Here is a 24,603-nt window from a genome sequence, read left to right on the forward strand (position 1 = left end):
GAGAGAGCCCCCGCGGCGTCCGTTGTCAGCGATGCTACCTCACTTAGAATGCAACCGATGAGTGAGTGAGTGAGTGAGTGAGTGTGTAGCACAGTAGTAGACAGGTGATAGGCTGGATGGGAAAAGCGATGGCAGCATATGTGCTCTTGCGGAGCAGAGATGTGCCTGCAGGGTAAGAAAATCAATTACCTCCGCGCGTTGATCGCTATCGGATCTGGAGTTGGTTCACGTTTGCACGTTTGCTGCTGCGCTTTACGCTTCACGCTTCCGCCCCTGCGAGTGAGTGGTGGTGGCCGATGACTAGCAACTATGCAACAACTAATTATGTTGTTGATTGCCCGACACCACCCATCATTCGCCCAAGTGCGCGCCACCGAGAGAGAAAGAGAGTAGCAGCAGTAGCAGCAGCAGCAGCGAGTGATGTGCGCACGTATGATGGGAGCAACCACCACCACCACCACCACCACCACCATCGGCCGACACTAAAAGGAGTGGCTGGGGCGCCGCCATGGCATCGGCATTGCACGGTCAGGTGGCGTTCACCACAGTTTCGAATAATTAACTCCTGGCCGATGCTAATGTGTTCCTCTCTCTCTCTCTCGTCTCTCCTGGGCACACTACGACTGGCTGCTGTGAGAAGTTGAGTGATTAGATTGTCCATGATAACATGACCCCTTGCGCGCCACCACCGCTGACTGGCTGGCCTATAAATGTGTGCGGAGGGAATGCTAGCGAGCACCGAACCAAAGAATCGACCGAGAAAAGGGGGAATTGATAAATTGATGGTGAAGGAAAGGCAGCAGCAATGAAGGAATGGGGAGTGTTGGTGTTGGGGGAGGGAACTATCAATCACTGTCGCGCGCGAGGGCGCGTGAAGAGTAGTCGTGAGTTGAAATTAAGCGTCAACCCTTAAAGAGAGAAAGAGAGAGAGAGAGAGAGAGAAGGGTGGTTGTGGTGTTCGAACACGATGAAATCACAGTTCAACTCCATCAGCGCACCAATTTGTTTCCCGAGATATGCTCCCTCGTCCCTCCCCCTCTTGCTCATGGGGTGGCGCATGGCATGTGTTGCAGCATTACCTCCCTTCCTTCCATTTCACTAGCGACGCACCCCTGCCCCGCCCCTGGAGTACCATTTGGTTTTCAACAAATGCACCAAACAAAGTGGGATTTCCATAGAATCGTTGGTCGATAGAGGAAAGGCACATAACACACAATTGAAACAAACGGTTTTAATTGCCAGTATATTCGTGTATCAACAAACAATTTGACCCTTCGAGCGGGGTGTGTTGATACACATATTGGCCCCACCCTTGTGTAGGGGAGCATGAGGCTCATTTACAGTAATTTTTCAACATTAGCTTTTGCTGCCATGCAACACAGCAGTGAAGCAGTCACTGTTGTCATCAAAGCCAACTCAATTAAACACTTTTGTACGCGCGGAAAACACTAATTAAAAGTAGCTTTAGAGATTAAATTAATGCCCGGGCCCGGGCTCGGGGGAGCTTGTCATCGGGTGTGTGTGGTCGGTCACCCGTATCATAAGGTTTTTGATTACCGGAATAACTGGTGGTGTTTAGAATTACCGGAATAACAAACATCAGTGTTATCAACAAGCGGCAGCGAGAGGTATTATTTTTAATCGTGTCGATTGCAATAAGTTATTACATGATATTGATTATCAGTATTTGTTTTTATGGATCCCAACAATAAGGTTTATTGCATTGGTTCGAAACGTTGCAGGGAGGGTGGAGTTTGAAAATCGATTTTCAGAGAAGGGTCGAAGCACGCTTTTTAGGGGTCGCTTAGGGGTCGCTTTGCTACTCTGTTGGTGTCTTTTTAAAGGTTATACTCTTTTCTTTTAGTGAAAAAAATTTCCCAAATCGAACCATACATTCAAAAGTTATCGCCGATGGCATACGAAGGTCGCACACTCACTATGGAAACTCAATATGACTGGAGTAAAAACCCACGTAAAACTGCATTTTGACAAAACCTGGGAGGCAAATTTGACTTTAGCAATCGTAGAAGGAATACGACAGTAAGGTTTTAGTTAATTTACGCAGATGAAAATGCGCGTAAACTGCACATTTGGCAAAGAATCTGTAGTTGTGGTTTAAAAAGCGAAAGGTTTCATGACGGGAGGGTCCATGAACGGCAGTTTGTACAAAAAAGAATGCCTGGAAAAGATCATTCTACCTTTTATGAAGTCTCATAAAGGTCTCGTAAAGTTTTGGTCCGACTTGGTAAGCTGTCATTACAGCATAGAGATCATAAATTGGTATCGAAACAACAGCATTGATTTCATACCAAAAATCTTCAGTTCAACAAATTGCTCACAGTATCGTTCAATACAATTATATTCGGCTATTATGAAGTAAAAACTAAAAAACAATGTAAAATGATTAAAAATCCATCTGTAATGTACAAATGTCTACTAAAAGTAGAAAAAAATGGCCAATGAGACTTCTTCCAAATATTAATGCACCCAAATATTAAGTGTTCCGAGCTTTATTGAGGCCTGGGCATGGTACTTTTTTTCTACTGCTATGCAGCTGGATCATTCGTCACATTTTCCTACTCTTAGAACTGCTATGGTCAATAGTAAAATTTCTGAGGCATGTGTATCGAATATTTCAATACTTACTGATTTGTCAAAGATTTTTGAAGTTAACGAAATTCTTACGTGTATTCTTTAAATGAGTTTGGCTGAATAGAAATCCAATGGATTGTTTCAATGCTCGGTGTATAGCAATGGGTAACGAATTATTGCATAATCCTTGTAATCATTATCTGACAATTCAATCCATTTATACCACGTATTAGATATTTATTCGATATTAAATCGCAAATAGGAATAATTAAAACATCTTCTGCTATCAATCTAAACGAAGGATGTCATTAAAATTTTCAGGTCATTCAATTGAATTCCAGGTGTACATTTTTAGACACATTTTTAAATAAGTTATACATTCATAGCACATAAAGAAACCAGCTTTTAAAAAGCCAAAAACAAGGGATCAACGGATTGTTTATTCCCGCAGAAATAATTTAACAACATCTTCACCGCCAGCGGCATCTGATCCAACCCATTAATAAGGATAATGTCCTTTTAGATGTCAAACACTCCGAGACAGTTCTGTATGCATTGTGAGCGATAAATTCCCCCTCATTATTTGAACCCTCTCCTTCCTTTTAAGCATCAGGCAACCCTCATATACCTCTCCCTTTCTGTTGCAAGCCAACAACTGATCCCTTGTTTCGTCATAAGACGCTGCTAAATACGCTACCTGGTGGTCACCCTGTACGACTCGCGAACACGACGACAACAGGGCGCACGCAGGGCTCTCGCTTAACGCGTGTAAGCCTTTCAAATGATTGTCGTCTTCTTCTCTCCCCACCCCCCCTCCTGGTATCAAATCCGATATCTTACCGTAGCCGCGGCTAATCACAGATAATCCTCGCACACCACACACCAAGGTGGTGATGGTGGTGCCGACAATCGAGGAGAATCACCATTCCCCCCCCCCCCCCGCCCAACGGACTCGTCGGTCAGCCGCCAACATGGGATGGGGAGGAAGAGGGGAGCTCGTGGTAGGCGGCATCCCCACCGTGACAAACATGGTGGCAAATAACATTCATTTCTCGTGCCACAATTACCATAACTCTATAAGGTGACGACCTGAGATCATTGCAGTGCGATCACGGTGAGGACGAGGAATGGGGGGCCGCGTCGTGATCTGCTCCGCTCGTCGAGCGGTTCGCCTCTTGTGCCAAGCTGAAGCTGAACATACCAACGTGGGGATGAAGGTGGGACGATGGTAGGCATGACAACAGCGGCTCGCATTGTTAAGCGGGGCGCACCAGACCAGACCAGCAGCAGCAACAGCAGCAGCAGCAGACGACAATCGGTCTCGGCACGTTTAGCATTCGAACACAAGCCTTCTTCTTCTCCTCTTCGCTGCCAACGAAAAAGGCTGCAAAGCGGAACACAATAAACGAAGCAATCGTGAAGCAGATGCGAAAGAGACAGAGAGCAAAAGAGAGAGCGGAAAAGAGAGACAGACAGAGAGAGAGGCCGCCACAAAGAAGAATGCGAAAGACGACGACACTATAAATTGCATATCAATTATCCATCGGATCCGCGGTTTTACAAGCCTGGATCGTTGTCCTCTACCTTTCTCTCTCTCTCTCTTATTCTCTCTTATTCTCTCTCGCGAAGGATAGAGTGAAACACGGTAATGGCGAGGCGGCAAACCTGGCCGTCGCTTGTCATCGCTGCTCCATCGTAGGCTGGCTCTGGCTCTGACTCCGGCTCAGGCTTAACCCCCCCACACAGAACATGACAAAAGCGAGTGAGCGAGCAGACGAATGAGCATAAGACCACCGTTGCCACGGTGGTGTGTAGCATGAAAGCGCGCTACTTTGACATGTTCTCACCGGTTCACCAATACACACGGGCCGGTGGTGCTGCTGCCACGACACCAGGGAGGACGACGACACCACAGAACAGATGACCAAGTCCATAAAGGGGCGGGTGGATCACCATCTCAATTTGGAGCGACGTGTGTAAAGTGTTTATTTCCATAATCACAGCACGCTAGCTGGGTGGCTGGTTGCTTGGTTGGCGATGGTGTCGTTGCTGGCCATTAACAAGGTTGCAGAAGGACATGAACAAGCCTACTATTGGTTCACACAACCACCAAACGCGACACGACAGACCGGGGAACGAGCAAAAACAACTCGACAAAACACGGCTGCCAAAAGGGGAGAGTTTTCCGCCGTCATCGAGAGCCAGAGCGGATGCCTTCACTGAAAAGGCCCCCAAAAGACGACGAGCTGGCTGGCTGGCTGGCTGGCTGGCAGGAAAAGGGATCAGGAGGCGGCCCAAGGATCGATCGGAGTTTGCGTCAGAACACAAAATGGCGTGAGTGAGAGAGAGAGAGTGCGCGTGAGCGTTTTAATCAGCTGAGAGCCACTGAGCTGCGAGTTGTGAGAGATTAGTGAGGTGAAGAGTGAGATGAAACTTCATTTGTACAGACGTGAGAGAGGTGGAGGCCTTCTGGTGATCCTTTCCACCGTTCCCTTCCGTTGGAACATATTGCTAAAACAGCAACCTCGGGGAATACTCAGCAGCAGTTGGGGGTCCTTTTGCCGTGCTCGCTCTCCCGGTCTCTCTCTCGGGTTCTCTCTCACTACCTCACAGTTTTCCTCTTCGCTGCTCCGTAAATGAACCCCGAAAACCCAATGGACCATCGTCGTCCTCTTCGTCGTCGCTGCTGCTGCTGCTGCTGCTGGCGGCCTCTGGCTCGGTTGACTGGCTTTGTTCTCCCCGGTGGGGTGCGCGCGATCCACCGAGAGCGACCGTGACCTCGCTCCCTCCCCCGTGCAGTCGCAAGGAACGGAGAAACCGGACCAACCAGCCAGACAACGACGACGACGTCGAGAGAACGAGCGACTCATCCAAATCAAATTATGGATTAAATAACATATTAGCACGAACATAAAAGCGCGCTCCGCACCATTGGGAGTCTGTTCCACCCCCCCACGGTGGGCCACACCGAAGCCTTCTCGCTCTCTCACTCTGTCTCGCTCGACATCCTGCGATTGGCCATCTCGCTTTGTCTTGCTCGCTTCACAAGCAGCAGAACATCGGAAGCAGGCAAGATAAGAAGAAGATACGGGAGAAGCAGCGTGGACAGGAAGCGTAGCGAAGAAAAGGAAAGAACGGCAAAAGGCCAAACGGTAACGTGAAGAACAAAAGAAGCCAGCAATTCGTCGGTTCCTCTTTTGTTTCGTGCTGTTTCTCCCCAGCCCTTCTTTTTTTCGGTGATAATTATGCCAACTGGCAACGGTTAAACGGTCATGAGGCCACCGAAGCAGCCAGCAGCAAGGGGCCACATAAGATTCAACGCGCATTCTATCGCACAGTTTTTTGGGAACAGAGCCATCAATGAGCCGAGAAAGATGGCACACAGAATAAAAAAAACAAAGCTTGTACGCCAACGACGCGACAACAACAGTGACCAAACAACTCACCATAAATGCGATGGATGAGCAGCAGCTCTGATGCTGTGGCCATAAAAATCGAATCCGATTTTCTCGTAAACAAAACTCCCTCGCTAAATCGCTTAATCTGCTTTATGGGACCGGCCGCACCCGCAGGCACCGTAGGCGTAGGCTAGACTGGTGGTAGTGGGCGATTCCACAGTCTTCCTCCATCATCACCATCATCATGCCAGTTTCTAGCAGATCAAATAATCAGCGTGTTACATGTCTGCTGTCTGCCTGCTGCTTTCGTGTTGTGCCCGTGGGTTGACAGATTTCAGCTTATTGTAGAGTCAACGGGGGGCCCGCTTCTCTTTTGGTAACATTTCCCTGCAACTAATCTAACTCATGCACGAGCGCATCATTTACATTGAAAATTATTAACTGTCCGAGAGCGGACATGTGTCCGGAAAGTTTAAAAATCAACGCCACGCGATGATTGTGTTCCATTTCAAGAACCTTCGATAGCGAGTAGAAATTGAGGGTCTAATCTTGTGTGGAAGTTTTGTTCCAGTAAGGTTTTTCTATTAATCATGGATCGTTTAGCACAAAAACCATGTTAACAAGTTATAAAAAATATTCTACTCGCTCTTTTCATATTAATTTTAATTGATGCAATTCGAAAAGCATTTCATCGAACATTTGCAATAATTGTGCCTTATTGAAAGTGAATAATGACATCAAGCAATGCTATAAGAATTTCATATGTGACAAAACATTAATCAGCTGACAATTTGCGACAAATTGTTGCAACAAGACCACAAAATTTGAACACTTGAAGTGCACTGAAAAATCTATTTGCAGTAATATCAATTTATAAACTTCAATCATTCTATAGGAATGTAGTCCTGTAATTCTGGCTATATCACTCATTCATTTTGTTTGAAAAATTGGACTAATAGAACACTTTACACCTGGCAATGGACAATCGTTAGGATCTTTGACAAAAAACCATGAGTAACTCGAACAGAAAAACTAATGAATTTAACTAAATGATTAGCAAACATCCAAATAACCAAGGAAATGTCACGAGAACAGAGCTATACAAACGATATTCGCTGGATTCCATTGAATTCGACTAAAGGCTTGCAGTACAATAAACAATTAAACCGAAAGCAGTGATTAAAATGGCCATGAAGTTTATCAATTTAACCCTTATTGATGCAATTGTTTTTCCTTTAAATTACTTCATAAAACATCGTCATATTAACCCACTACTCACAATCACCTAGAGACTAATAAACATTAACCAGAATTTCGAAATTAAATTTCCTCCCTCGATTTTTACCAGCGCACCACGTAGAGACGTTACGTATTATCGGTTTTTTCATCGCCAAAACATGATTCGATCGGAAATTTATCCCCACACAAAACAGCAGCAGCAGCACAAGAAACCGGAGCACCGGCTGAACATACAATTAAGCGATTAGAGCGAACACATACTCGCGCACAGACGTAGGGCGAATGGCGCCACACAGTTGGCCATAGCCACACATGCTTGCCGGAACCGGGGGGTTTTTCCATCGTCTTCCCCCGTGAGCCCGGATATGATACCGGGCACATGTGGTTGTCAGGAAAAGTTAGGGAAATCTACCTTTTTAATGCTCGCTCTGTGGCAGACCATTAAATGGACTCGCTGCCCTTGTGGCAGAGGATGATCGCCCCCTCTGACGGTCGTTCGGTCGGAAGTTGGTTCGCCGTGATTGAACCGAGCTCGGCCCCTCGCCTCGTTTGACGCTTCATTCCACTCCATCATCATTATGTCGCTCACGAAGGGCGCGCAGGGGGCTTCTTTTCGTGTGTAGCAAGCAACCCCCCGCGTGTGTCTCGAGGGACGCATATTCCATCGCAACGTCGAAGGAGGCCGCCACAGAACACAGTTGTTGCTAGGGTGGAGGCGGCAACCGATTTCGATTAAATTATAAGAAAGTAAAAGGGAGAGCAGCAGCAGCAAAAGGGCATTTCAAATGCGATAGAGAGGAAAGGGCAGCGGTAAATGAGGGAAAGCGCTTATTACTCATTCATTTACAAGCAATCACAGTTTGTGCTCCACACAAGCGATTCTAAACAGCATTTTATACGCTGTTGCCTGTCAAAACTAATATGGCGCCGCCAGAACTGTTTGATAAAAAGGCAGAAATAGATTATTAATTGAATGCAGCATAATTAGAAAACCTAAGAGTGCTAACTGAGCATTGCATTACTATTAATGGAGCTACAAAATCATAGGAACCATAGGGTAACTGGGCGCCCCCTGTTCAAGCGCACGCCAATCATCAAGTGATCAAGCATCATTATCGCGATAATTTCGAATTCCTTTATGATTAATTGCCCCTCTCTTCCCCTCCCAGTCCCAGTAAGGACCATATCTTTAGCATTGCTGCCGCTGGAGCTTGTAGGAATGTAAAACAATATTCATTTGGCAGCATTAAACCACAAATTGGCGTTATTATCCAAGGGGGTTGTGCCTTGCAAGCTCCCACTGGAAGTCAGTTCGGTCCAGCGGACACACATGCACACACGCTCTCTCTCTGTCCCCCTGGGTAGTAAAGGCCACGAAACGCCACGTCTCTTAAAATAGGCGCTGACCTCGCGCGGCCCCCCTTCGAGGCGCACTATAGAGTCTGTGGATCGGGGATCGAACGGGGATCCGTTCCGATGTCTCTTTCTCTCTCTCTCTCTCTCTCGTTACTGCGCTACACGCCGTTGCCATCGCGCTGTTGCCACTAATGACCACTTATCGTTTTAATGGCTTTATGAGGCGGCAGGAGGGGTGGGGTCCGTGGTTTGATGGGTGAACGGAACGGAACGTATGTTTCCACACAACGCCACAAATAACCAATTGTCGTAAAATCGAGATCCGAAAACTCAACTTTTTCCTTCCACAATCGCAGCAATCCTCCCGGGGGCAGCGCAAAAACCGTGAAGAAACTCAAGATGGCGTACGCTGAATAATTGGTAGAGAGAGTGGAAAAAGGGAGGAAAATTCGACCGAAAAAAAAATATTACAATCAACCACCACCACCACTGCGATCGCTGCGGAGCACTTCAATTATGGGTTCTGCTCCTGCAACAGGGCTCTGCTCTCAGCGATGCGATAAACATTCAATAAAAGCATCTCCCAAAGCTACCGTCCGGCCCCTGCCATGATCCGGGAGACCATCATATCATAAGTATCATCGCAGTTTTCCCGAGGAAACCCCCCGAACGGGTGATTACCTAATTTCCCTACAATCTCTCTGGCCGCACGACCGGCTCCGTCTGCTCGAGAGGGTCAATTACCTTCCTCTCACTACTCTCTCGCCCTTGCACAATTGATTGATCTAACGAGATCGGTTTCCCCTTTTTTTTGTGTGTGGCGAGCAACCAATCATCAACATAATCATCATTGATCCAGTACGAAGAAGATGCCCACTTACCTCTCTAAAAGCCCTTGTGATGCTTCGAGGGATTTTTCCTCCTTCCAGCAGGATTCCTTTTCCTACTGGCCGATGACCGATGCACTCCAGACACTACTCCAGCAATTGTTAATGCGGAACGGGAACGTAATGTAGCTGCTTTTGGCTTCTTTCCGCCAATTTCACCTTCACTTTGACCACAAACACTACTCGTAAACACACTGTGTGTTACTGTTTCACACTGACGACACGAGACGGAATAATTACAATAAACCTGCGACGGCCACAACGGACAGATGTTGTTTCTGATGCGACGAGCGTGAAACGTTGTACAAATAAAACACTTACACGGCACACAGCTTGCTTAGCTGCTTTTCAAAACGAACACACAACATAAATCGGCTGCATTAGCAGTACATTTGATCCTTATTCCACTGTGCACTTCACCACTTGGGTTGGTTTTTTTTTCTTCTTCTTTTCTTTCCTTCCTCAGTAACCACCCCGGGGGATTAATAGCTCAATTTTTTTTTCACATTTTCACACAAACACACAACGCACACATACGCACGGAAACCGTTGTTTCTTCTTCTTCCTCTTCTTTGATGGGTTGCACTTTTTTTTCTCAACGGGCACTAATCAAACATTCATGCTTTTCTCCTACGATGCAAGGATAGTGTGCAGGACATTTGTACCGAACACAAACACACAAGCACGCGCGCGATCTCTTCGGATCTCTCTCTCTCTATGGGGCTCTGCTTGGACCACCATTTGCCGGCGCCTGCTGTTTCGGGGGTAGAAGATGGATAAAAGACGACATTTAGTTAATTCTGCTCCCCAGGTGTGATGCGCGAAAATGGCACTAAACAGTCAATCTGTTGTCTCTATCACGACGCATTCACGATCAACATCAGAGCAAAAGGAAATCTGTCGCCAGAATATGATTTAATGCTGTACAGAACAAAGCGCACTTCAAAGCTACCCCAAATTATAACCCGTTTCCAACGGGTTTATGAAACGTTATTCATGCTCATACCGCCCCTTCTGGAGCATATTTTGCAGCAATACATCCTGACATCCCTGTGTACGCTGCTCTCTGCCCATAATTTCCACTAATCGGCATGCATGTAGAGTTTATGAAAAATGCGGAATGGCGCATCGCATCGGCCGACCGATCGGCATTGTTTGGCCGACGCGTGTGTCACACCAGAGCAGCATGGCGGCGGTGTGGGGCAATCAATTGAAATTAATTTACGAGACAAACTGCGAACATGATTGTTTATGCTAATTTAATGATCGTCCGCTCCCGGTGGCTTCCATCCCCCCCCCCCCCGCCCTGGTACGTTCCTCGCGTTTATGCTTATGCTCACACAAACACATGGGGGCGCGCGCGCGCGAAGAGAGCTTTGATCCCGTGCGGTGCGACGATGTTTTGTGTACGTATTTCCCACGACTCGTGTGTGCGTGCACGCCAGTGAAATGTGCGTCGGTGTGTGGGTTCATGTGCGCGAGGGCTTTGTGTCGATGTACTCCCCCTCCTCGGCGCCAGTTCCTCTCGCGGTGCAGCACCCTTTTCTTCTTCTGTTCTTGCTCCCTCACCGGGGCTCCAAGATCCTTTCGCGCGCGTGACTCTAAGTCCATTTTTTTTTCCAAAAAGATCCTTCCGATTCGTACAGAAAAGGATGCAACCTGCAGGAGTGTGCGTGCGCGCCGTCTACTGAGATGGTTGTTTGCTGTCCATTCATCTCGCTGTTGCGCCGATGCACACAGTGGCTCTTGAATGTATTTGTATGGTTGCTAAATCGTCCTGAAAAGTGACGCTCGCTTTTCAACATACCAAACCCGCACAAATACATACACGGCAGCGAAAGGACAACGGAACCTGGAATTTGAACGTCGTTTTACTGTAATTAATCCAGTGATAATTTATGCTGCTAATATGCTCCAGACAAAAGACTTATCCGCCCGGTGGTTACCGGTTGTTGACCGGTAGACTGAGCCTTAATTCATGCGTTTTTCTTCTTCCACACCACAAACACACACATACAAGCACACGTGTGTGTGTGTTTGTGCGAACGGTGGGACACAAACAAAATATGCCATTTTGCGCCGTCTGCGCCAATCATGACGGTCGGCGGCGGGTAAGCATAATTCTCGTCCTGCCGTCAGAGAGAAGGAGCGTGTTTCCGAATCCTTCTTCCGGCGAATCACACGAACACACTCCAGGGGCAATGCACGTGTACGGTGCGGGGGAAATGGGTGTTGTGCGACCACAAAAACAGCGGCCAACAATAATGGAGTCGCCGTAATGGTGATGATGATGTTCGCGATGAGAAACGATCCCCTTTCACGCCTACTTTTCGTTCGTTCGCCAATTAATTCACAGTCACACACCACCACCGAGCGATTATCCAGATTCAATTTTAGCATTTTCCACACAACCACCGCAACCACATTCGACGAAGCAACCAGAGACATTTTTCTGCGGTTTCTTAACAAACTGTTAACACACTTTCTTGTTTTCTAAATAACACAAACAACAAGATGCATTTGTTTCTTCTTCTTTTCGCACACACCACATTCTGTCACGTACAAAAACCGGAGCCAAAAGCATAAAACAGTTCAACAAAAAGAAGGTCTCACTGGTGGGGAATTATCGAGTGATAAATCCCGAAATTGTACCTCATATAGTACACACGAAAACATAAAAAAAAACGCCACGCACATCGACGATATTCGGAGGGGGCAAGGCACGTCGCGCGTCGTTTCCTCCCTACAATCTCACACCGCGCCGAGATAATCATTCGAGGCCTCGCACGAAATGCGAAATGCTGCGCTGCAGCAAGAAGTGAATGGGGAAGGACGGCGAGGCAAAGAAACATCGGTCGGTCGGTCGGACGGGCGGACGGGCGGATGGACGGATGATGGACAAAGATTGTCTTCTTCCTTCCGTTTTGCGCCGCTGTACGCCACCCCTTTCCCATCTACATCCAGTGGGGGACGGTGGAGTGGGGTGCAGGGGGAATCGACGAACTGCCCCAAACCAAGAAGCAACCGCGCGTTTGACACCGCCTGCTGGGTGTCATCGATTTTGCTGCTGCTGCTGCTGGTGACGATGACGACGAACGATGATGATGATGATGATGATGATGATTTTAATGACGGTGCCGCGCAGTGTTGGTGAGGTCGCCGTGACGCGCTATGCTCGTGTATGTGGTCGCGGCAAAACGGTGGCGGCGGTCATGGCGTTTGTTGCCTCTTCGCTGCCGCTGCCGCCGCCGCCGTTCTCTTCTTCATCATCACAGCTTCTTCGTTTTTGCTCCCCCCCCCCCCCCCCCTTTCCCAATCATGCGAAGAGGGAGTGGGCACGCACTACAAATGATTAATTCTCACATCATTTTCCCCCGGGGGGGGGGGGGCCGCATGCATTCACAAAAAAGCACAAACTTTCTAAGCAACATATTCAGGAGCCACACCACGAAGGACGACGATGGACTAGCGTCGTGTGTTGACATGTAAGGAACACGGTTGACGGTGGCAGCGGCGGCGGAAGTAAGCTTTTTGGTAAGCATGCACCAGCGCCTGCTAGATCCCACTCCAATTCTCTCCAGCGTCCGCTCGCTGCAGCTCTGAACATACGCACGCACGCACGCACAACGACACATACGCTCATCAATTACGGAAACCCTTCTGCTTCTAGCTCTGTGCGACCACTTCCGGCGCTAGCGGGGAACCAACCAACGGCCACCGGGCTTGAAAATAAATGGGGAGCTGGCACTTGGGACCGCACTTCCAGCACGCATGCCACACTACGGAGTTAACGCGGCCGGTTGAACCCGCCGCCACCGCCGCGCTTGATGGTGTACCCCCGCTCTCTTCCTCTTCACAACCGCCGCCGTCACCGCCACGGGTGACTCTTTTCACGGAGCGGAGCGTTTTCTCGTTCTAAACCGTGCATTCACGCACGCACGCACGCACGTCACACTGATTAGGGGGAAGGGGGGCCGCTCACTCACTCGCTGCTGTTGCTGCTCCACCACTTCACGCAACGCTGGCTGCGACGACGGATCCGCAAAAGTTGGCCATTTTGAAAACGATCGACGACGTCCGCCTTTTCCGAGAGACCACGGCTTCTGCTGTTTGTCGCACAGCGTCGGAGGCCTGCAACCGAAAACCACACGCACACCAACGTCGGCGGCACGGGAAGAGCGAGATGGAAGAACGATTCCGCTGTGGTGCGAAGTAGATGGCATGCTGCGTGCTTCACAAACACACACGCAGCTATGTTTGTGTGCGTGTGCGTTCGTCGTGCGACTCCAAAAATCATCAAATCATCATCATCAAAGGGCCTCTGCGTGGAGTCGCTACTCTTTATTTTTAGTTAAATGTTTTCCTAATCAATCAGGGAAGGCGGCAAATAAAAAGGCCCATTCATTTTCCTTCGAATTCCATTCCTTGCATCGCCTTTCGAGGGGGGGTTCGGCAGAGTTTAGCCACTCACAAGCGAGCCTTCACGCCTGTGACGAAACGGGTTAAATCGTTTGCAAAATGTTCTCAAGCACTACGGCAAAGCAATCTACGTGTTAAGGAAGCGTTTTCGAACAAAAATCATGGGAAAACTAAGGGAAAACAGCGGAAAATCAGCGTTTAAAGTCTGCTAGAGCGCGTAAGGTGGCCGCATAAACGGGCCAACATGTTGCTGCTCAGGCAAAATTGCTCGAGATTGCAGCGCCATCTAGGCGGCTGGGCGTGTGAACCTCTCGAGCGGAAGTCTCGCTCTCGCACGAGAGAGTGGGCGAGAAAAAAGACCAAAACCATCCTACGTTCCTCGCACAGGAAAGCGTTGAAATCCAGTTTTGGGAAAATCCAAGAATATCCTGGCCTAGGAAGACATCTCGTCTTGAGAACGTTCGATGACAATAAGGAGACATCCTTCTAACCGTTCGGTGCCATCACATCGCCAAAAGAAAGCAGGATGGAGAAAGCACGTGCTCGGTCAGGATGAGCGAAACCGGTCGTATGTGACCACGTGAAGCACGCAACGTTGAACCGGAGAAGAAATGAACAGGTGCACCGGATGGCGTATACTGGTGGGACTATCATTAATTACAGGCTAATGCTGGTTATCCAGATGTCCTGAATCGATGCTTCTTCGGTTTGGTGTTTCCTGTCTACTGCCGCTGCAAGTCTCCGAATCAATCAGACAACGCGGCTGGTGCATTCAGTGCCGATAACGATAAAAAAAATCATGCGTAATCATGTTTCATATGATTCACAACCTTCATTCTGGTTTAGGTCTTATGATACTCATGCATTTACGTATATTCGGAAACAAATGGTAGTTGAAGCCGATCTGGAGCATTCCTTCTTTCTCAAATAACGTTCGGATTGTCGCGCTAGGCCAAGAAGCGAGCCGTTCGTTTTTCTTTTCGTTCTTTTATTTGTTCATGTTTTTAGTTTACCATTCAACCTATCAAATAATAATAATATAATATTAATCATAATAATAATGATAATTACAAAGGTAGTAAGAACAGTAAAGATAATTAATCGTTTAATGGACAATGATGCAAAATAGACATATGCAAGTGATAAAAAAATGTATGTTCTGGTGTCTGTGTGCGAGAGTGTGGTGATTTCAACTGCATTTCAAATTCACATTTTCCACACAATGCATTGGCACAATGCACCGCGTATATGTGAATGTGGAAAAGATGTCCAGTTTTCCCAGTAATCCTGCAATGATCGGCTGTATGTGGTGCTCAGAGGAAATTGACAGGAGATCGCACTTTCTTTAGAAAGGGGTTTCAGAGAAACCCCAACCAGCAAGTGTGTCCCAATACGAAATCAAACGAGATCAAACAAAAGCAACTGCAAACGATAGAACGTGTTTGTCGATCGTTCCATCTCCGATCGCCAGAGACCAGCCAGTCCAGCGTGGCAGAACAAAATTGAGATGAAATCAACAATGTGTTTTCGACAATAAAACCCAACCACAGTGTACAAAGTAATGGGGCAACTTTTGGCCAGAGAATAGTTTGGAAATTAATAGCTGTTCGCCGTCGTCGTCGTCTTCGTCTTCTCGTCTGCCACCTTGCGCGTCGGTGTACGGTGTGTGCTAGGCATATTGTAGTATGTAGTAATGGGTTTATTTGATTTTCCGTTCCCCTCTCCATGATTAGTGAGTATGCGATTCCTTGCATCTGAATTCGTCACAGCTTAATGCGGCTATATGTATAGGTATGTATATAAATAGGATCATGCACTTTTTCGTTTCTTAATGCTGTCTGCCGTCCGGTCCGACGTTGATTGTGGTGTAGCTATCGAGAGGGTGGCGGTTTTCGTTCTGTTACTCGGTATGCGCGCAGGTGTATGGATGCATGACGCAAGATAACGCTCTTCCCATTCCATCTTTCTTTCCACGCTTACGACACTATAAATATAAACCTATGTAAATTGTCCGCCAGCATTCTTCTTTTGTTACCTTCAGCTTAAACGGCATAATGATCTACGCGCTTCACCAGCAACATCCACTTCCCCATGCGCTATTGCTCATTCCTGGATTCGTTGCTACATTCGCGCTGCTTTCTATTACTTCTACCTATAATTATTGTTCGGTTTTCAGTTGATTTTTTTTTATAACCTGCGCAATTAGTGTTTGTGGACATTTCCTTTCCGTTAGCACACGGTTTCACTATCAAGAATCCTTTCGTCTACTCACTTCACAACGTCGTTGCGTCACTCGCTAGACTCTCTTGGTTCGAATTGGATCCATTTTTACAAACAAACAAACATCATCGCCGATGATAACTAACAAAACTAGAAAACACAGAACATTCTCATAACTAGCTACCTCTCCTTTGCTATCTTTCTCTTGCCGTCCCTCTCTCTCTCTCTCTCTATCTTTCTGGCTCTGCTACTTTAATCTTCATTTTGCCTGTTCCACAAACACGAAAATGTGATCTACTGGATCGTTCGAATGGTGGTTTGTTTTATTCCACTCAATTCAGATCGCCTAAAACCATTGCAAAAGCTCTGTGTTACATCATACCGGTCGTAGTATAAAGGGAAGGAGAAAAACTTTCGACACAAAGCGTGTCACTAACTAATAGCGTGTGCGCGATCGTCGTTCAACAATTCTCGGAATCTGCAACGAATCATCACACCCGATAAAATGCCTCTAGTAGTAGTAGAATTGAACCACGCTACATCCGCACATTCATAGTTAACTCCTGATAAGGATTATCCCACATCATGGCGGTATAAAGAAAACGAGAGAAATAAACAAACTAATTCAACTTAAAAAAAACTCCACCCTCAAGGTAAAGGCATTCTGGATTGTCCAGCCCCTTCTGACGCCTGAACAAAGTGGACGCCAATTTTGCTAACTGTCACATCAGTAAAAAGTAAAATGTTTATGACAATTTTGGTGAATTTTGGTTGAAACGACTAAACATGGCCAAAAAAACAAACAGTGAATGCTGCTACTATATATCGTCCATCTGCTCGGACGATGAAATGCAAAAAAGAATATACACACACGCAAACACATCCTTAAAACTCGGCCGTGCACAGTAAACCTAACGGGGATTTCTAACGGGAATTTCTGTTCGTGCTGCTTGCAACGCCTAACGAGAGTGTTCCCCGGCGTGTCCTGGTGCATTTGAAATCTTTCCTCTAACCTTGCTTTCCCTCCTTCCGCCTGTGTGTGTTGTTCCTAAGCAGCTTAACTTTACCTACGGCAGAAAATTACGGGTTTCGAAGGCCACCAAACTCGTAACGCCCACCACTTCCGCCTGGATGGTCCCGCCTGCAATCATGCAACGAAGATGTCACTGTCCGGCAAGCGTGCCATCATTATCTGCTCAGCTTGCTGATCACTCGGATGAGGGCACCGTTCTCGTCCTTAAGGCGTTGATTTTCCGTTTTAAGGGCTTCCAATTGCTGGATGATTCGGAGGGATTCGCATGGAAAAAATGTATATTCAAAGGAAACATTAGTGAAAATACTTTTCATCTCTGTTACGGTACTGGAAAGAGGTTAATAACAAATAACAAGCGATATATTAAGGGCGAAGAGAACAGAAAACACAGCGAGAACCATCATTAAACATGTTTCAGAAGCGCATATATACGATAAATTGTTAAATTACCATACTTTCACAAAACAAACAGCTATATATAGGGACAGAAAAAGGCTCTTGCGAAAGATCTGTTAATATTCCAGTACACATATATACAAAATCAAGCACTTGAGGCAGTGCTATGGTAACAAATTGTTTTGAGAAATAATTTTGTAACAATGGTCAAATGCCCATTTAAACCAGTATACATGTCTGCTATCAGAAACGCATAGAATTCATGGAGTAATATTAAGCATTGGTGGCCACAACATACCAAGTGTAGTGTACGAGTCTGTTGTGTATGTTTGTGTATACGAAAGCCAGGGGGAATATCACTTTTGGATTTATTTATATAGAGATTGAAGAAGGAAACAAATGCGAATCGAAAAATGTCATATCGACCATTGGGATAACAGCAACAGCAACAGTAACAACGGAAAACAACGACACTATACTCAGCAACACAACACAACAACGAACGGCTTAGTGTAGGTAGAGTTAGCAAAGAGATATCCATACTAACTAGCGAAGAGGTGTAGTGTAATGTAGAAACTATCAAAGATCGAATCATTTTGAAGGAAAACAAGAAAACACATTTTGAAAGCATAGGAAAAGCTTTCAGAGCGTATATATACACGCTTAACCGACACTCGATGACAACAACGTTGAACAAATGGTAAGTAATGTAAAAGTGATGCATTACGTGCATGATAAGACGAGAAAATACTCAACGTATAATTATCGTGGAGGAAGTGTCTTGGTTAGATATTAATCGATCAAATGCATAACGACAATTAGCTGAGCATTCAGTATATGCTGTTGAGTGTAAAGAACAGAACAAAACAGAACACAGAAGTAGAAGATAAGAACTGAAAACGGAGTGGTGCCAAAACCGGTAGGTAGTGTTTTTGTTTGTGCTTCAACTTTTTCAGAAGGTGTAAGAGAAAGTACAATCAGTGTAAAGAGTATTCGGAAAGTGCAAAACAGGAAAACGGTTAACAAAACGGCGAGCAGAACCCTTCATCACACACACGTGCCCACGCACACGCAGAGACACACGCGAACAGAAAAAAACTAGTGAGATAGAGGAAAGGATATGGAGAGAAAGATATTGAGAGAGACAGAAAGTCAAAGAGATAGAACCTTGGATCGTACCGAAATCGGTTCACATCGCTTGCCGTCAAGAGTGTTGGAGTTGGATAGGATAGATTGCGCTTCAGAAGGCACTTGGTTGTTGCGAAGGTTGTGGTGGTGGTGGTAGTAGTTGTGATGATGATGGATAGTTGTTTGGTAGTGACGATGAACGTTGACCGCGGTGGTGGTGGTTGTTGTTGTTGTTGAAGGTAGAAACTGCCATCTGAACGTAGCCACTTTTCCGGTTCCTACTAGCTGATTCAATCAAATATCCGAAGCAGTAACCAAGGTCCCAAGAGCAAAAATCAAACCTACCCTAGCGTACCAACCGATGACACTCAAAAAAGTTTTCAACAAGCACAAGAATAACAGTAGTTTTTCAAACATTTCCTTTCATCTTTTTGCTTCTAGCCACAATAGAGAGATAGAGAGTGAGAGGAATAAGAAAGACGAGGGGACAGCGAATATGTAGTTACATATACAGCTACTAAATTCACAGTTTCTCTCTCTGCTTCGAGTATATATTCGAGTTCGATCGATCGAACGATGTGAGTGATGTAACACGTGCAATGTAATTCGCACCTTGTTTGGCGATCTCGCGATCGTCATTCTACTCGGTTATTGTATTACGGTTGAAAGTTAAGCTTCCGTATCACGCCGATGCGTCTGATTGGCCACGCATACATTTGGCACATATGTTGCTCTCACTCGATCAACCATTAAACCCTCTAACAACGCTCAGGACGGGTCGGCTCGAGCGGAAACTACGATAATGGTAGGTTTTCAACATAACACTAGCCATTATTGCTTATTGGTTTGCATTTGATTCTGCGCCGATGTCGTCAGCTTCGATACGACACGCGTTAGGGCTCGATTCTCGGCTCGCAGACGTTCGTTTTCGGTTTTATACTTTTGCAGCAGCTGATATACCGAGAACATATCAAGAGTCCCGCGAAACAATCGTACAGTGAAAAAACAAAATACACAAAAGGATCGGAATCACGTGTGCGGAGTGTTTAATATCGTCCAAAAGAGAAAGAGAGAAAGAGAGAAAAAGAGAAGAAAAAGATGTAAACAGGTTTTAGCCACAACTTGTCCACAATGATTCGGTTACAGATGCCTGAAAAATGGGAATTTAAAATGAACGGAGACTACTAAGAAACACAGGGAGGCGGACAATTTCCACAGTAATCCTTTTGGAATGGTACACACAGATTACAAGAAAGACGCGAGACGATCGATGAATATTGGATGATAACAAAACACAGCAAAAGAAACAAAAAGAAAATGGATAGACAATACAAAAGTGATCAATGTGGAGTGAGAGATCAAAGTGTAATGGGTTTGAGAAACGCACAGTGGAACGAAACACGATAAATGGATGTATTGTGTACAGATGGCGACTGTTTTGTGTAAGTGGCCGGAGTGTTTTAGTGTATGTTAGGCATCTAATTACGACGCAGATGTTGGAAAGTTTAGTGCAAAGAGTAAAAACAGGGGCACCTCAAATGACCCCCATAGAAAGATCATGTCCAACGAGATATCCCAACATGACATGATGGTTTATCGCTAAATTTGGTTTACCACAAAGTAGAAATCTATTTGTTATGACAATATGTTTAGTCAATTGATCTAAAGTACAACGTAACAGAATGATTCGCTCTTTAACATAGAGGCATACATCGAACACATAACGGAGCGTTCCATTGGATGTGAGCTTTCTAATGAGAATCCATTCAACAATTATTAACGTAGGATTTTTCGTGTGGATAATAAACAAAATAAACGAAAGAATCTTTTTCAAATATACAAGTAGAATCATGTAACCCTTGTTTTAAAAAGAAACTCTTCTCGGAACTTAGCTAAGAGGAAAGAAGCCATACATATTTGTTAAGCTCGCCGCTAGAGTGGATTTCCTACGTATTGTGATTGTTATTAAACTGGGCATGTGCTGTTGTTTGCTGTTTTTGTTACTGTTGTTTTGCTGTTATGTTTGGTTATGTTAGCGTGAGTGGAATAAGGGAATGATAATAACATAACAAAATAGAGAAAAGGGTAAGAAGAGAATGCCCTCATCGATCATTTCTATTCTAAGCGGGCATTTGCAGTATTAACTCAATAGTTGGTGACAGCCAATAAATAAGAAACTCAGAAGAAACTAAAGGTGAGAAAAATGTAGGAACTTAAGTGGAGAAATGAAAATGCTGGTTCTAGTAGTAAAACAATAAATACGAAACAGAAGATATGAAGCAACTCAAAAAGAATGAAATGGGCTGTAAAACAAGATAACAAACGTAAGGACTGGAGTAAAAAAAGAAGAATAGAAATAACACAACAGAAACTGGTTCCTGTCCCACAAACCGTAGCCACGAAAATTGTTTTGGGAGGAACAAAGTAGAACAGAGAGAGAGGGGAAAAAAGAAAGAGAGAGAAAGTAAAACTAGAAAGTATAACACGGGTAACAGATCAAAAGGGTTTTGGATTGGTTTTGAGTTTGGTTAGATGAAACAAAAAACAAAACGAATAAGAAGAGCGGAAACATAAAGTGCAACCCCGCTCGTGGTTCCTGCTTTAACGCGTACGGTTGTCGCGGCACATTACCTTCAGTTCCTCTTCCATCTCTGACATCTTTCGCTCCATGGCGCGCCGTTCGCGCTTCTCTAGTTCCGATAACGAGTTGTTTTTGGTGGTCTAAAAAGAAAGCAATGCCAGAGATGTAACCATGCAGGTGTCAGTGGTCAGTATTCAGCTCCAGTACGTACCGCTGTAGTGAATCGATCGAGGGCTGCCTTTAGCGTAACCACCTCCTCGTCCTTTTTCCGAAGCGATGCCTTAAGCTTCTCCTTTTCGGCTCTATTAACAATGAAGAAAAAGAAATCGTACGTTTTCGTTTAGCAGTGGATCGAATTGAAGTAATGTGTGCTTCTGTACTTACTTTTCTTGTTCGTAGAGAGCTTTATAGTCGATGAAATCGCCACCATTTTCCCGCGATCCTTCCTGCTGACTGGCAGTATCCAACTCCGATGCGGTCGAACCGACACGCGATCGACCTCGTTCGGAGCCCGTCTTTAGGAGCGGAAAGAGTACAAAATAAAGAACATGTTATAAGGACATCAAGACAAAAAAAAACATAAAAAACCGCAAACTCTTTCCGCGTATGTTAGAGAACACCAAATAATGATCAATAATGATTACTTCATATCCTTCGCTCTGAACGGATGTGGTGCTGTAGGACCGCGACAGTGAACTGTTCGATGGATAGCTACTGTTAGCTAGCGCCGCATTGCTGGCGGCCTGCGATGCACGGGTTCGACTACGGCTGCGTCGTTCGTGGTCACGCAGAGACTGGCTACGACCGACACCAGTCGTCACGTTGCTGTGTCCACCACCGACCACATACGAGGATCCTGAAGTAGGTGTGTAGCTGCTGCTGTTGAGGCTGGTATTCGATCCCGAGAGACCATTGCTCGACAGATGGTGATGGCGCTTCAAACCACCGAAGCTTAAGCTCGCAGTCGTAATGCCATTGTCGTAACTCGTCGTGTACGGACTGGTATAGCGATCCTTGTACAGCGCCGAGGTAGCTGAACTACCCCCGCCATAACGATCTTTATCCTTGTACGGAGATTTGTAACCAATGCTACTGCTACTACCTCCGTACGAGTCACGGCGCGACGATAGGTTCGAGTAATCGAAATAATGACCACCGGAAGACCCGGACGTTCCATTGGTCAGCAATGACGATCGCCCGGACGGGCTGCTTGCAGGGAGAACTGAGCTACTGGTGTACGGATTTGCGCTGTAGCTACTGGTAGCTAGTGGGCTGGTTGTGGTGCCATAACTGCCTGCCCCTAGACCAGAGCTGGCATACGATCGACCTCCATACCCGGACGTACTGGTTCCATTGACGGTTGACGGTATTGTGCGGGTTAACGACGAGGCACGCCGTGTAACGATCGGTTGCACAGTTCGAGATCTCGAACGGAAGGACATCTTTCTACGTTCTCAGTTCAACTCAACGAGATGCTAGATTTCCACAAATCAAATGCAAAGGTAATAAACGATAGAAGGAACAATCAGGAAACGATTTGAAAACATTAACATCTCTGTAGCTAAATCGTGCAGTGGTCCCGTAATAGTTGCGTCACAAGCTTTAGCGTAACATGATGGTACCCGCGGGAGTTGTATGTTGTCATTTTTGTGTTGTTGGCTCACGCTTCGGTTCTTTTGAATTATTTTGAATTCATTTCGTATTTTCCGCTTGAGCGAAATCATAATAAACACACTCTTCCCGGCTAAAGTCAGGCTATGACCGCAGGGAAAAATAAAAGTATTCAAAACAAACCAGCTTCATAAGATTGAAGCAGTATGGTTCTTGTCGTAACACAGCAACTACCAAAAGTGGCTGGGCTACAGGTTCAAAAGAGATGACTTGAATACCAAAGTCGGTGCAGCTAGGGCATCGCTTACCAAAATATGTTTATTGGTTTATATCGTAGCGTCACCGAAACTATAAAATTATAAACAAAACATTAGTTATCTTTTAAATTTCTGAACTCATTGGAATCAGTGTGCGATTTAAATGGTATCAAGTATTTACGTTTTAAAACTGAAGCAAAACATGGGAAAATTGTTTAAAAAAGTGCTAACAATAGAAGATCCAAATTGTGTACGAGAAGAATTCAACACTCTACTAAACAATTTGTAGTAGTAAAACATTCAATTTGTAAGAAACATATCGTTGAACAAACTTTAATTGCATGGATGATGGGTGACGACAGTTATTGCTTTTAAGTGACAACATTTTAATGGTTCATTTGTCTGCCAGAATGTCCAACGAGATTATACAATCGATCGAAAAATAACAATACAATAAAGCAACAATCGTTCATCTGATTATTACAATTATCTTGGAAATGACTTAGCTATTTTAATAACCAATTTCCAACCTAACAATACGAAGCGTGACAATAGATTTCGATTGTCAATTCCCGAAATAGGTAATTTATTGCCCAACCACCACATTGTATCGGTGGGCAACCACCGGCGATAGCGATGATGTTCGTACGCCAGCAGTTTCCGGAATCGAAGAGCAATTGCCACAGCATCTCAAGCATCCCACGATGTTCACGATCGTGTCTAGAGAGCACACCTTGCTACACACCGGTCCATCGCACTACCGGTCGGATCCGGGAAACAGTTTAAAATTAGCGGTCACCACCACCACCGCATGCAAACGAACGCGGCATTAGAGAATCGGCGGTCGGCCGTGTGTTTTCGTTTTATCTCTTTTCCATCCAAAATGGGTTCGAAATGGTGTTCGGCTGGTTGGGTTGGGTTGGGTTGGCCGGGTGGCCACGTGCTGGCGTCATTCCGGGAAGCCGTCCTCGGACGCGCAGTGCTATATTTAGTGAGCACAAGAACCTATATCGCACACTCACCCAACCTGCATCCCACTCGCGCTGCGATCGTGCTTTCCATACCGTTCAACGACACAACGCTGCGACAAAAGCGTCATACCACTCTACTATTACTACTGCTACTACTCCGGAGAAGGTCGCCAACGAATGGTCTGGCGTGATAAAAGTGAAAATGGAAAACAGAAACAGCCAAGAACGACCGAAAAGGCCGGATTGTTTGATGAAGGAGAATGCAATGTTTTGGTTGGTGCAACGGTTCCGTGCGCGTCAAACACTCGCGATCTCGCGATGTTAAAAATGCATTACAAAGTAGGGCACACCGCGGCCTGATACCGCGGTGTGCTTCCGATTCCGGCCTGTATCGGACCGTATTGGATCGAATTGCAGCTCTGATCGTGCAGGGGGAGTGGATCGTAAATCGCATCGAACCACTAAATGTCCGTTCGCTTTTAGTGTGGAATTCCGTGCCCTTAATCAACTCACTG

At 45.8% G+C, this 24,603-nt stretch overlaps 2 protein-coding genes across 17 annotated transcripts in view; both read right to left on the bottom strand.

The window, feature by feature from the left end:
• LOC126578282 (mucin-19-like) overlaps window positions 1-13,579 on the bottom strand; it is a 97,133-nt gene extending 83,554 nt beyond the window's left edge. For 8 of the 10 annotated variants that reach the window (XR_007608389.1, XM_050240698.1, XM_050240697.1 and 5 more), the window contains exons 1-2: window positions 13,459-13,561; window positions 9,467-10,223 (exon numbers count right to left, since the gene is read on the bottom strand). The gene's annotated coding sequence lies outside the window, so the exon portion shown is untranslated. Of the gene's footprint in view, window positions 1-9,466; window positions 10,227-13,458 lie in introns of all 10 variants that reach the window. The other 2 variants (XM_050240692.1, XM_050240690.1) reach the window with 2 other exon arrangements.
• A 1,280-nt stretch (window positions 13,580-14,859) lies between these two features.
• LOC126578747 (protein phosphatase 1 regulatory subunit 12A) overlaps window positions 14,860-24,603 on the bottom strand; it is a 67,237-nt gene continuing 57,493 nt past the window's right edge. For all 7 annotated transcript variants that reach the window (XM_050241626.1, XM_050241623.1, XM_050241625.1 and 4 more), the window contains 5 exons: window positions 21,634-21,764; window positions 21,461-21,551; window positions 21,300-21,389; window positions 18,720-19,619; window positions 14,860-17,386 (listed from right to left, as the gene is read on the bottom strand). In XM_050241626.1, the coding sequence (XP_050097583.1) occupies window positions 19,500-19,619; window positions 21,300-21,389; window positions 21,461-21,551; window positions 21,634-21,764 (432 nt within the window). In that variant the 3' untranslated portion in view covers window positions 14,860-17,386; window positions 18,720-19,499. The remainder of the gene's footprint in view (window positions 17,387-18,719; window positions 19,620-21,299; window positions 21,390-21,460; window positions 21,552-21,633; window positions 21,765-24,603) is intronic.

Source organism: Anopheles aquasalis, chromosome 3, assembly GCF_943734665.1.
Source record: "Anopheles aquasalis chromosome 3, idAnoAquaMG_Q_19, whole genome shotgun sequence".
NCBI classification, from domain to species: Eukaryota; Metazoa; Arthropoda; class Insecta; order Diptera; family Culicidae; genus Anopheles; species Anopheles aquasalis.